The following is a 13642-nucleotide window of genomic DNA, read 5'->3' as shown; positions in this document are numbered from 1 at the left end:
AGCAGACGTCGTTTGGCAGCTGGACACATCCTGGTTTGACTCCTGATTGTTTGCCATGGCATTCTTTATCCTCTGTCACGGGCAAGTTTAGACCAGCGTGTTTATGTAGAGCCTTAGGCCTCAATTCACTAAGCTTAACTCCTGTCTTTAATAACTCTTCTGAGCTGTTTTACATTATATCGCCATGGTGATAACTGTAAAACAGCTCAGAAAAGTTATTAAAGACAGGAGTTAAGCTTAGTGAATTGAGGCCTTTGTCTGTTAACTGCTCCCCTGGATCTGCCTGGTGCCAACAGGCATCTACAAGCGTTTGGCAAAGGCAGTGGCTGGGTGGCAGCCGCCTACTACATGTGTTTTTTTTGTTTGTTTTTTTATGTACAGTTACTGCATCGGTTTTCAACTGCTGACACATGGTTATAAACACTGCTGTTTGGTTGTCTGAGTGGTACTCATTACCAAGCGAATCAGCAGCTAACTCCTCAACTCTGTGTGCCAATCAATTGTGAAAGGGGTCTTAACATGCAGGTTTTTTTTTTTTTTTCCAGATTTAATCTCTTGTTCACTTTTAATGCAGTTGTCAGTGAAGGACTGCATTTCTGTCAAAGGGGGAGCAGTGTGGGATCAAAGGGTATATAGATGTGTATTGCATTTACAGTGGTTGTCAGATTGCTGCTAAAATCTGCCCAGAACCAAATTGTACAGTGTGGTGCATCAGTCCCTTCTCTTTCATACAAAAAAAATAAAAATTGTGTCAATAATATCTGAGTGTATATGTTACCATGACATTTAGGCTGGTTTCACAGTGGGACGTTACAGGCACATGTTAGAGCAGCCTGTAACGCAGCCCACCGCACAGCAATGAAAAATCAATGGGCTGTTAACAGTGCCCACGTTGTCTTATGTCGCAGCGTTACTAAGTAAGACAACGTACTGCATGCAGTACTTTATAAGCGGCAGAGCCGCGTTAGACTGCTTGCACATGCTCAGTAATGTTGGGGAGGAGTGGAGAGCGGCCAGGCACATGGCTAATTAATATTCACTGCACTCAGTGACGTGTAGTGTTTACTTCCTGGAGCGGCCGCTCTGTGCGGCGATTGGCCGGGTGGGACCACGTGATGCCGCATGCGTCCAAGAGTGCGCATCACGGACGCCAGAGTGAGCTGCACAACGCGGCTCACTCTGACGTCCACATTAGAGAGCACCAGGCGTTGCGTTAGGGGCACGTTATGCGACCATAACGTCCCCTAAAACGCAACGTCCTACTGTTAAACCAGCCTCATTCAGCTTTGATGTCAGAATTGCATAGCTAAAAAGAAAAATTATCACTTGCAACATGTTTGCTGAAACGTCATTAAATATAGTTTTGGATTTTCTAAGTTTGCTTTGACTAAAGCTAGTCATACATCTAGCAATGTTGGGCAGATTCCAAAGACAAATCTCTCTCTGATCGAATTTTATCGAATTGAGATCTGTCGGCTGCCCATACAACGGCTGATTCCTGATCAATTTCAGCATGAAATCTCTAGGAAATTGGCCAAACTTGCTGCATCCTCTGCCTCGCCGCTGTGTAAGTGTGTGTGTGTTTCATGTTTAAACGTGCTGTAATGTGTATTTATACGTTACCTGTCCTGTGTTGCAGTGGCCGTTTGTCTTCTACCTCTCTTCAATCATCTGCATACACGATGCTAGCGTAGAGCTGGTGTATTGCGCTGGCAGCATGTATGTAGGTAATTGAAGAGAGTCGGAAGACAGACTGACACCATGACACAGAACAGGTAATGTATAAATGCATGTTACAGCACATTTACACATTACACACGCGCACACATTGCGGGAACAGCACCGGGGGAGTTTGTCGCTCGTCCCGATATTGCTCACCGTTACTGCTGGGCACCCGATCGAGTAAGTCGGCCCTATATATTGCAGCATGTCCGATCAACTAATGCGACCAATTTCAGCTCACAATTGGTCACGTTGTCTGTTGGTCGTACACTTAGCAGTACCGATTTTCATCCAATTATAATAATCAAATCGGATGGTCAATCTGCCACCATGTTGCCTGATGTATGGCTACCTGAAGGCATCACTTCCACTTGCATATTGCTGATTGCGTTTTCAGCAATGCACAGTGAAGCGATCCGCAGGGGCATTATAAGTGCACAGCTCCCGTCCATGCGCTGCATGCATTTCTGCACGTTCATGGTACGATTCCATTCATTATAAATGGATGGTATCACAACCGCATTGGGGGAAATCGTGGAGCCCAGAGCTATGCGCCTCGACTACCACCTGCGTTTTCTGCAGCCTGTACATGGAAATTAAGGATATCTGGCGCTCCTGCTTAATCATATAAGTTAGCTGACAGTGGTATTCCTGTGTATGTTCTTTTAAAGATAACCGTATTATTAGTACTATAGATAGAATGTTGTGTACTACATAATTTTCCTCTTTAGCTGTGATGTTTCTTTCTATGTCTTTGTCAGTTTTTAATTTTATATTTTGTTTTGACAGCTTTATGAACTGGATGGGGACCCAAAAAGGAAAGAATTCCTGGATGACTTGTTCAGTTTTATGCAAAAGCGAGGCAAGTAGAGCTCTTTGGATTTTCTTTGTTCATGCCTATTGTCTGTACAGGCTCTGACCCCTACTTAGTGTACAGAGCAGAAGGGGCTGCTGTTTGATGTAAATGGCCTCACCCACCTGGGAATGCAGCATTCCAACCCCCCACACCACATAAATACACACCTTTTACCCTCAGGGAGACTTGGTCTTATCAACAGAGCAATTAGTGGAATATGCTGGGCTACTGGCAAGGGTAGGAAGGCTTGTTAACACATCATTTGCTGGTATGAAGATTAAATTTACTTGCTTGTAAAAGTATCCCTATTTGTAAAGGAGACCATAGGCTAACATCATTTTCAGAACATTAAATTAGATTAGATTAGGTATAAACATGGAATCTGATGCAAATCAATTGAAACTGTGGCATTTCTGATCATATTGTATATAGATTAGAAATGACAGTTTTTTTGGGTTGCTCTATTCCATCGGGATTGCATGTGCAATCTAGGTTCTGATTGATGTAACAAGATGTCTTCTGAAATCTTGTATAATATGTGAAGGTGCAGAGTGGTAGAACAAGTAAACAACTGACATCTAGAAGATTTTATTATTTTTATTACTGCTTTATATAGCGCCAGCATCTTCTTCTGTGGCGCTGTACCATTATAGCTTATGCAGAGAACAAATCGATCACAGATTTTCACATGAAGATATGCACATTACACAATGTGAGACAAAAGGCGAAGAGAGCCCTGGCCAATTGGTCTTATAATCTAATGGGTTAAGGGACAGGACAATACGTGAAAGGAAGCAGTATATGAGATGATAAAATGGTGGGCATTTGCCAGGGTGTCCTAAGAGAGAGCGTATTCTTGACTGAAGAGTTGCATTTTCAGGTTGCGCCTAAAAAGGGTAAGTGTGGGTGAGTGGCAGATCTGTTGAGGAAGGGTGTTCCATAGGAGGGGAGAGGATTGAGAACAGTCTTGTAAGTTGGAGTGAGAAGGTGACCAGAGAAGAAGACGGGAGAATATTGTTAGCAAAGCGGAAACTGCATGTAGGATGGAATATGGAAATAAGTTTATTTAAATAAAGAGGAGTATGGTTGTGAAGAGCTTTGTAGGCAAGAATAAGGATTTTTAATTGTATTCTTTGTGTAATTTGTAGCTAGTGAAGGAACTGACAGGATGGGATAGGACTGGAGAAACGGGAGGAGAGGTGGGTGAGTTGTGTAGCAGAGTTCATGATTGGGCCAAATGGTTAGCAGGTAGGCCACAGATCAAAGAGTGCAGTAGTCTAGGCAGGAGATAATCAGAGCATGTACAAGACGTTCGTGAGAAAAGGGCAGATGTGGGAGGGTGTTTTGTTTTGTTTTTTTTGTTTTTTTTTAGGTGGAGATGAGGATAGTTTGTCAATGTGTGGTTTGAATGACAGTCGAGTCCAGTATTACACCTAGGCAATGCGCCTGGGGACGGGTTTTTTTGAAGTGCAATCAACCGAGATTGTGATGTTGGGTAGGGGCGTTGCATTGTAAGAAAAATACATTTTAGAAAAATAACCATTTTGTTCTTGTCCATGTTGAGTTTCAGAAAACAAGAGGATATGGAGGAGGAGATGGCATTGAGACAGTCAGGAACACGAGCTGTTAGAGTAGCCAAGTCAGGAGCTGAAAGGTAGATTTTGGTATCGTCCTTATATTGGTACTGGAAGCCAAAGGAACTGATAAGCTGACCAAGACCGTAAGTGTAGATGGAGAAAAGGGGAGAGTCCAAACCTGACCGTTGGGGAACTCACAGCAGTGAGGAGGCGGGGAGAGGAGGTTGTGCTGGAGTGAGCGATACTGAAGGTCCTATCTGTGAAACAAGAGGAAAGCCAGGAGAGGGCAAAAACCCTGAATGACCATGAGTGAGAGGATTTGAAGACTGAGAGGATGGTCTGTGTCAAAAGCATAAGACAGAGCTAGAAGGATGAGGCCTTTATATTTCGCATGTGCCGTATCATTGGTTACCTTGAGTAGGGCAGTTTCGGTTGAGTGGCTGGGGAGGAATCCAGATAGGTCATCAAAGTGAGAATTAGCGTAAGGTGGTGGACCAAGTCAGAGTAGAATCACGTAATTTGGTACAGAAAAGTAGGAGAAAGGTCAGTAGTAGGGCAGGGAAGAGGGGTAAAGAGAAGCTTTTTTTTTTTTTTAAGTATAGAAGTGATGAGCACTGTTTGCTAACAGTATTCTGATTTCTTCCTTCACACAGGAACCCCGGTAAATCGGATTCCTATAATGGCCAAGCAGGTTTTAGATTTATACATGTTATACGTACTGGTCACGGAGAAGGGAGGGCTGGTGGAGGTTATCAACAAGAAGCTATGGCGAGAAATCACTAAAGGTCTAAACCTGCCAACCTCAATCACCAGTGCAGCCTTTACCCTCCGCACACAGTGAGTATGCATAACAATGTGTAATACGAATTATTTTATAGTATAAAACTCTAGATTATGTACATTTCCTGACTATAGTAGTAAAGATGAGAAGGAAGATTCTCACAGGCTAAATTGCTTAATCTCAAAACAGTGGAGACAAATTAATAGGACCTGAGCACTAAAGTTTCTAGTTATAAACGTTCACTTCAAATGCTATGTTTCTTTCCTGGCAGACCCTGTAGACACCTTGCAGTACCATGTGCTGAAAATCAGTAGTATCTAGGCTAATCCAATGTACCCCATCCTGAAGGAAGATAACTGAATGTTACGTCACTTCCTCCTTCTGTCTGTACAAATGTGTTATGACAACCCCCGTGACATGGAAACGTAAGAAGTGTTTTCCCTTGGTTATTTTTGAGAAATGGCTTCTTTTATGCCTCACCTCATTTAGACTATTGCACCTATATTTCAAGGGACCCTGAGTGGTGGCAAGAAAACTGGACTTGCCTTGGGTTTCCCTTCAGCCCACTGTAGCCAGCGAGGTCCCTCAGCATCCTCCTGGCCCCTTTCATGGTCCTGGTAATGTGGTTACTTCGAGTGAAGTTGCGTGTACGCGCCCCTGTCACCCACCTGTTGTGTCATTACGTTGATCACTGTAAGAGTCCTGCGCATGCGCAGTTCTACAAAGACTGAACAGCAGATGTGCAGCACTCTTATGCCGACCAGCATGATGAGGCAGCGGGGGGCGGGTGCAACTTCACCCGAAGTCACCGCATTACCAGAGCCACCAGCGGGACAACGGGAAGGGGAGAGGAGGATGCTAAGGAACCACATACACACACACACACCCACACACCTGGCTAGATATATAGATAGATATATAGATAGATAGATAGATAGATAGATAGATAGATAGAGATATATATATATATATATATATATATATATATATATATATATATATATATATATATATATATATATATATATATATATATTTTTATAAGAGGATGCTAAGGAACCACATACACACACCCACCCACACACCTGGCTAGATATATATACAGATATATATATATATATATATATATATATATATATATATATATATATATATATATGTATATATATATATATATGTATATATATATATATATATATGTATATATATATATATATATATATATATACACAGATATAGATATATAGATAGATATATATTTCTCCATGCTCCATAATGTCTAGGTCTAAACTAATGAGAATTTGACACCTGCCTCTTAACCTGTAGGACTTCGAGCCTCTTCCTTTTGACCAGTGTATGTGGTGGGCATAATGCCATGTGAGGAAAAGTGATTGACAGCATAACCTAACATGCCCTAAACATAATGGACACATAGGGGCCTCAAGGATTGTGAATGTGGGACTACAGTGCAATGGAGGGTTGTGGGGAAGAGCCAGAAGTTTTCCTAGCATGGGGCTTTGAACATTTTCTTGGGAGCCTTGACTGAGCTATCTGTATTAGAGGGGGTCAATGAGATGCAAATAATTTCGAGTTGATGCAGCATTATGCACATTTTGTATGCAAATTTGTGCCGCTTGAATAGGAACCAATCAAATCCTGCTGAGGTAAAATTTGATTGGTCCATTTTCAAGCTGCATAAATTTGCATAAAAAATGTGCATTGTATTCCATAACCATGAATTACTTTATTCTTCCATTTATCAGCCACCAGCTCATTGGAGAATATAACTTGCTGGATCAAGTCCCTGAATTATCCTCCAATTTTAGGAAGTGACTACCGTATTTTTCGGACTATAAGACGCTCCGGACCATAAGACGCACCTAGGTTTAGAGGAGAAAAAAAACAGGAAAAAAAATATACTAAACCTGATGCGTCCATGGTGCAGGGCGTCTTGTGGAGTTTCTCCCCCTGAGCTCCTAAGGTCAGTGAGTTGAGTCAGGCTAGGCTGAATTCACCAATTATGGTATAATATATCAATTAATAATACATTAGAGCAGCTTAAAAAAACAATTAAGTGCAAAGTGCAGTTAGTGCATATAATAAGAGCTGAAACCAGGTAAATGGAGAGAACACCTTAAAAAAACAATACCACCATGTTTGATAAGTACTGTTGTGAATAAAATAACATGTATTATATAATGTATAAGTAAAAAGAATGGAGCAGTGAAGTGAGAGACCATGTGCTGGGAAATGCTGCTTGCTAGCAAGAATTAAAAAGTAAAATTAGAGAGGCTGTGTGGAGATGGAGAAGAGTCAGCCTAGAAATATTGATAGAAATCAGCCTGCCTAGGAAGGATAGGAGAGAAGCGCCATCAGTGTCACTCACCCTGCTCGTCCCAGGAGCAGTGACAGTGGTGTCCCCAGGCTAGGCTCCAACTTCTTCCTCTGTTTGCATCGTGGCTGCAGCTTTTAATGTCACTCACGCTGGTGCTGTGGTGAGCGGTGATAGTGGTGTCCCCAAGCTAAGCTCCAGCTTCACTCTCTGTGTGCAGATCGACACTTGCCACTCACGATGCTGGATCCCGGGAGCTGTGACAGCCACAATGTCCCCACGCTAGGCTGATACCTCCCGCTCTATCTCCGTGCACAGCGGCTGCATCGTGGCTGCAGATCGTCACTTGCCACTCATGCTGCTGGATCCCGGGAGCTGTGACAGCCACAATGTCCCCACGCTAGGCTGATACCTCCCGCTCTATCTCCGTGCACAGCAGCTGCAGCCCGAACAGTCTGATCGCGCTGAAGTGTCCCGAGTGCAGCGGCTCTTCTTTCCATAGCCCGGCAGGTGTTGCACTTTACGGTAATCTACCGTAAAGTACAGTAATCTACCGTAAAGTACAATGCCTGCCGGGCTATGGAAAGAAGAGCCGCTGCACTCGGGACACTTCAGCGCGATCAGACTGATCAGACTGTTCGGGCCTCAGCTGCTGTGCACGGAGATAGAGCGGGAGGTATTCTCCTAGCGTGGGGACATTGCGGCTGTAGCAGCTCCCGGGATCTAGCAGCGTGAGTGGCAAGTGACAATCTGCAGCCACGATGCAGCCGCTGTGCAGGGAGATAGAGCGGGAGGTATTAGCCTATCGTGGGGACATTGCGGCTGTCACAGCTCCCGGGATCCAGCAGCGTGAGTGGCAAGTGTCGATCTGCAGCCACGATGCGCACACAGAGAGTGAAGCTGGAGCTTAGCTTGGGGACACCACTATCACCGCTCACCACAGCACCAGCGTGAGTGACATTACACGCTGCAGCCACGATGCACCGCTGTCACTGCTCTCTGTTTAGTCTCCAGCCGCAGGGCTTCCGAGGGAGGGAGGGAGGGAGGAGAGACGGGACCACTAGACTACCAGGGATTAATTTTTACGGGAGGCAGTAGTTGCACATTCGGACCATAAGACGCAGGCACAATTTCACCCTCCTTTTTTGGGGGAAAAAAGTGTGTCTTATGGTCCGAAAAATACGGTAGTTTACATAAAAATAAATAAAACCTCATTGGAACAAAATGTAGGTGTTTAGTATTTTTAAATACAATGTAATTGTATATGAAGAGTTAAGTGTTAAAGTACTTTTGCAAGAAGCTGTATATCCCACAATTGTTAGTGTACTTGTAGCTGTTTTGTTGTGGTCATATCTGTATCTCTCTTTCTTGCAGATACATGAAGTATTTATACCCCTATGAATGTGAGAAGAGAGGCCTTAGTAATCCTAATGAACTGCAGGCAGCCATAGACAGTAATCGGAGGGAAGGTCGGAGACAGAGCTTTGGAGGCTCTCTTTTCACATATTCCCCCAGCGGAGCTCCAAGTATGCTCTCTTCCCCAAAGATGCAGGTTTCTGCCATGGCACTGGGGGGCACTGCAACCAATGGAAGCTCTCTTACCCCAATGCAAAAGATAAAGAAGGGTGAGTGGCCAATTGGATTAGTCAATTCTATTTAAAGAGAACCCGAGGTGAGTGGTCTAAGGAGGCTGACGTTTATTTCCTTTTAAATAATGCACATTGCCTGGCTATTCTTGCCTAGCTGTCCTGTTGAACCCCTGCCTCTAATACTTTAAGCCATAGACCCTGAACCAGCATGCAGATCAGAGGTCTATGACCAATCTGACAAGATTTGCTGCATGCTAGTTTCAGGTGTGTGATTTAGACTCTACTGACCAGAAAGATCAGCAGGATTGCCAGGCAACTGGTATTGTTTAACCACTTCCCGACCGCCTAACGCACAGGGGCGGCCGGGAAGTGGAGCCCGCAAGGACCAGCTCACCCACAGAGGCGGCGGTCCTTGTAAGGGCATGGGCGGAGCGATCGCGTCATCTGTGACGCGATCCTCCGCCGGCGCCTGTCTCCGCTCACCCGCCGCAACATCCCGCCGGCCATACGGAAGCGCCGGTGGGATGTTAACCCGACGATCGCCGCATACAAAGTGTATAATACACTTTGTAATGTTTACAAAGTGTATTATACAGGCTGCCTCCTGCCCTGGTGGTCCCAGTGTCCGAGGGACCACCAGGGCAGGCTGCAGCCACCCTATGTCGCACCCAAGCGCACTGATTTCTCCCCCCCCCCCCCTGCCCACCCCCCAGACCCCTGTTTGCACCCAATCACCCCCCTAATCACCCATCAATCACTCCCTGTCACTATCTGTCAACGCTATTTTTTTTATCCCCCCCCCCCCTGCCCCCTCCTGATCACCCCCCCACCCCTCAGATTCTCCCCAGACCCCCCCCCCCGTGTACTGTATGCATCTATCCCCCCTGGTCACCTGTCAATCACCCATCAATCACCCCCTGTCACTGCCACCCATCAATCAGCCCCTAACCTGCCCCTTGCGGCCAATCTGATCACCCACCCACACCAATAGATCGCCCGCAGATCCGACATCAGATCACCACCCAAGCGCAGTGTTTACATCTATTCTTACCTCTAAACACCCACTAATTACCCATCAATCACCCCCATCACCACCTGTCACTGTTACCCATCAGATCAGACCCTAATCTGCCCCTTGCGGGCACCCAATCACCCGCCTACACGCTCAGATTGCCCTCAGACCCCCCCTTATCAATTCGCCAGGGCATTATTTACATCTGTCCTTCCCTGTAATAACCCACTGATCACCTGTCAATCACCTGTCAATCACCCATCAATCACCCCCTGTCACTGCCACCCATCAATCACCCCCTGTCACTGCCACCCATCAATCAGCCCCTAACCTGCCCCTTGCGGGCAATCTGATCACCCACCCACACCAATAGATCGCCCGCAGATCCGACATCAGATCACCTCCCAAGTGCAGTGTTTACATCTGTTCTCTCCTCCAAACACCCACTAATTACCCATCAATCACCCCCTGTCACTGCTACCCATCAGATTAGACCCCTATCTGCCCCTAGGGCACTCAATCACCCGCCCACACCCTCAGAACGCCCTCAGACCCCAGCCCTGATCACCTCGCCAGTGCATTGCTTGCATCTATTCCCCCCCTTCTAATCACACCTTGCGACACCCATCAATCACCTCCTGTCGCACCCTAGCACACCTACCCATCAGATCAGGCCCTAATTTCCCCGTGTGGGCTCCTGATCACTCGGCCAAACCCTCAGATCCCCCTCAGACCCCCTTCCGATCACCTCCCCAGTGCATTGATTGCATCTATTTTCCCCTCTAACCACCCCCTGAGACACCCATCAATCACCTCCTGTCACCCCCTAGCACTCCTATCCATCAGATCAGGCCCAATACAACCTGTCATCTTAAAGGCCACCCTACTTATGACCGGTTCCACAAAATTCGCCCCCTCATAGACCACCGGTCATCAAAATTTGCAGATGCTTATACCCCTGAACAGTCATTTTGAGACATTTGGTTTCCAGACTACTCATGGTTTTGGGCCTGTTAAATGCCAGGGCGGTATAGGAACCCCACAAGTGACCCCATTTTAGAAAAAAAGACACCCCAAGGTATTCTGTTAGGTGTATGACGAGTTCATAGAAGATTTTATTTTTTGTCAAAAGTTAGCGGAAATTGATTTTTATTGTTCTTTTTCACAAAGTGTCATTTTTCACTAACTTGTGACAAAAAATAAAATCTTCTATGAACTCACCATACACCTAACGGAATACCTTGGGGTGTCTTCTTTCTAAAATGGGGTCACTTGTGGGGTTCCTATACTGCCCTGGCATTTTAGGGGCCCTAAACCGTGAGGAGTAGTCTACAAAACAAATGCCTCAAAATGACCTGTGAATAGGACGTTGGGCCCCTTAGCGCACCTAGGCTGCAAAAAAGTGTCACACATGTGGTATCACCGTACTCGGGAGAAGTAGTACAATGTGTTTTGGGGTGTATTTTTACACATACCCATGCTGGGTGGGAGAAATCTCTCTGTAAACGGACAATTGTGTGTAAAAAAAAAAAAATTAAAAAATTGTCATTTACAGAGATCTTTCTCCCACCCAGCATGGGTATGTGTAAAAATACACCTCAAAACACATTGTACTACTTCTCCTGAGTACGGCAATACCACATGTGTGGCACTTTTTTGCAGCCTAACTGCGCTAAGGGGTCCAAAGTCCAATGAGCACCTTTAGGCTTTACAGGGGTGCTTACAATTAGGCACCCCCCAAAATGCCAGGACAGTAAACACACCCCACAAATGACCCCATTTTGGAAAGTAGACACTTCAAGGTATTCAGAGAGGGGCATGGTGAGTCCGTGGCAGATTTCATTTTTTTTTTGTCGCAAGTTAGAAGAAATGGAAACTTTTTTTTTTTTTTGTCACAAAGTGTCATTTTCCGCTTACTTGTGACAAAAAATATCTTCTATGAACTCACTATGCCTCTCAGTGAATACTTTGGGATGTCTTCTTTCCAAAATAGGGTCATTTGGGGGGTATTTATACTATCCTGGAATTCTAGCCCCTCATGAAACATGACAGGGGGTCAGAAAAGTCATAGATGCTTGAAAATGGGTAAATTCACTTTTTGCACCATAGTTTGTAAACGCTATAACTTTTACCCAAACCAATAAATATAGGCTGAATGGGTTTTTTTTTTCCATCAAAAACATGTTTGTCCATATTTTTCGCGCTGCATGTATACAGAAATTTTACTTTATTTGAAAAATGTCAGCACAGAAAGTTCAAAAAATCATTTTTTTGCCAAAATTCATGTCTTTTTTGATGAATATAATAAAAAGTAAAAATCGCAGCAGCAATCAAATAGCACCAAAAGAAAGCTTTATTAGTGACAAGAAAAGGAGCCAAAATTCATTTAGGTGGTAGGTTGTATGAGCGAGCAATAAACCGTGAAAGCTGCAGTGGTCTGAATGGAAAAAAAGTGCCTGGTCCTTAAGGGGGTTAAAGCCCAGGGTCCTCAAGTGGTTAAAAGGAAATATATATGGCAGCCCCCATATCACTCATCTCGAGTTCCTTTTCAACTCTGTATTTAAGTGTATATTGAATTGAAAGAGCATTGTGTTATAGAGGGTCTAAATATATGTTTTCCTTTTAGAAGAGGAATCTCCACTGTCGTTGACGGTGCCGTCCAGGATCCCTGTTACTTTGGCTGGGCATTCTATGGTGGCAGCTCAGGTAGCTGCACAGGCAGCAGCACTAGAGCAGCTGCGAGAAAAGCTGGAGTCAGGGGAGCCTCCTGAGAAAAAGTTGTCACTGGGACCCGAGGATCAGCAGCGCCTGGTGCAGCGTGCTATCCAACAGAACCTTTTGGCCATGACCACACAATTTCCTATGAACATCCGCATTAACAGCCAAGGTGGGTTGAAAAAGTTTTGCACTTCTGATTAGACCTTGAGTCTAATCATGTAGCTGTGACCAGGCTGATCAAGTAAACATGTATACAGTCTCGGTTATCCAGCACCTATGGGGATCGGCTGATGCCAGAGAAGTGTACTTTCTGGTTGCTTGAAACTTAAAGGGGCACTATGGTTAAATTATTTTTTAGTTACTGTAATATTTGTAGGTGTATGTAGAGCATAGTAGGTTACATGTAATGAGGCGGGTGACTTTTTTTTTTACACTGGCATACTGCTTGTTTACTTTTAGTCACGTCGGCAGATTTAGCTTACGCAACTGCCGTGTGAGGAAGAACGCAGTATCACTGATGACGCTGCGCAGCAAGGACCCCTGAAATATAAATGTAAAGGTAACCATAGAAACTGACAACAATAGATGTCCGTTTCATTGCCAGCTTCGCTACAGGGGACCTTGCTGCGCAGCATCATCAGTGATGCTGCGTTCCTCCTCACACGGCGTTGCGTCCCACCGAGGAGGGATGATGTAGTCCAGTCTGCGCAGCAGATTAAATTCTGCTCTTTACGGCGGATGGGGGATTTCTGTAACTGCACGATTGTGCGGTTGAGATTAGGAACTATCCAAACAGCGCAGCAGAGAGGGGTAACCAGTAACGGCAGGGACAGATGCCTCCTACAACTAAATGGATTGCTCTGAGTCGCCTCAGTAAGCTAAATCTGCCGACGTGACTCTAAAAGTAAACAAGCAGTATGTCAGTGTAAAAAAAAAAAGTCACCTGCCTCATTACATGTAACTTACTATGCTCTACATACACCTACAAATATTACAGTGACTAAAAAACAAAGAATTTAACCATAGTGCCCCTTTAATGTTAAGGGCTCTTTCAC

At 44.8% G+C, this 13642-nt stretch overlaps 1 protein-coding gene across 1 annotated transcript in view; it reads left to right on the top strand.

Annotated features, from left to right (window-relative positions):
• The window catches only part of ARID3A (AT-rich interaction domain 3A), a 92147-nt gene that overhangs the window by 66674 nt on the left and 11831 nt on the right, over positions 1–13642 (top strand). Inside the window, exons 4-7 of the mRNA XM_068271229.1 lie at positions 2512–2584; positions 4809–4992; positions 8643–8893; positions 12496–12756. Coding sequence (XP_068127330.1) covers positions 2512–2584; positions 4809–4992; positions 8643–8893; positions 12496–12756 — 769 coding nt within the window. The remainder of the gene's footprint in view (positions 1–2511; positions 2585–4808; positions 4993–8642; positions 8894–12495; positions 12757–13642) is intronic.

This window comes from Hyperolius riggenbachi, chromosome 1 (genome assembly GCF_040937935.1).
Source record: "Hyperolius riggenbachi isolate aHypRig1 chromosome 1, aHypRig1.pri, whole genome shotgun sequence".
NCBI lineage: Eukaryota > Metazoa > Chordata > Amphibia > Anura > Hyperoliidae > Hyperolius > Hyperolius riggenbachi.
This window is presented reverse-complemented; position numbering and strand designations above follow the sequence as displayed.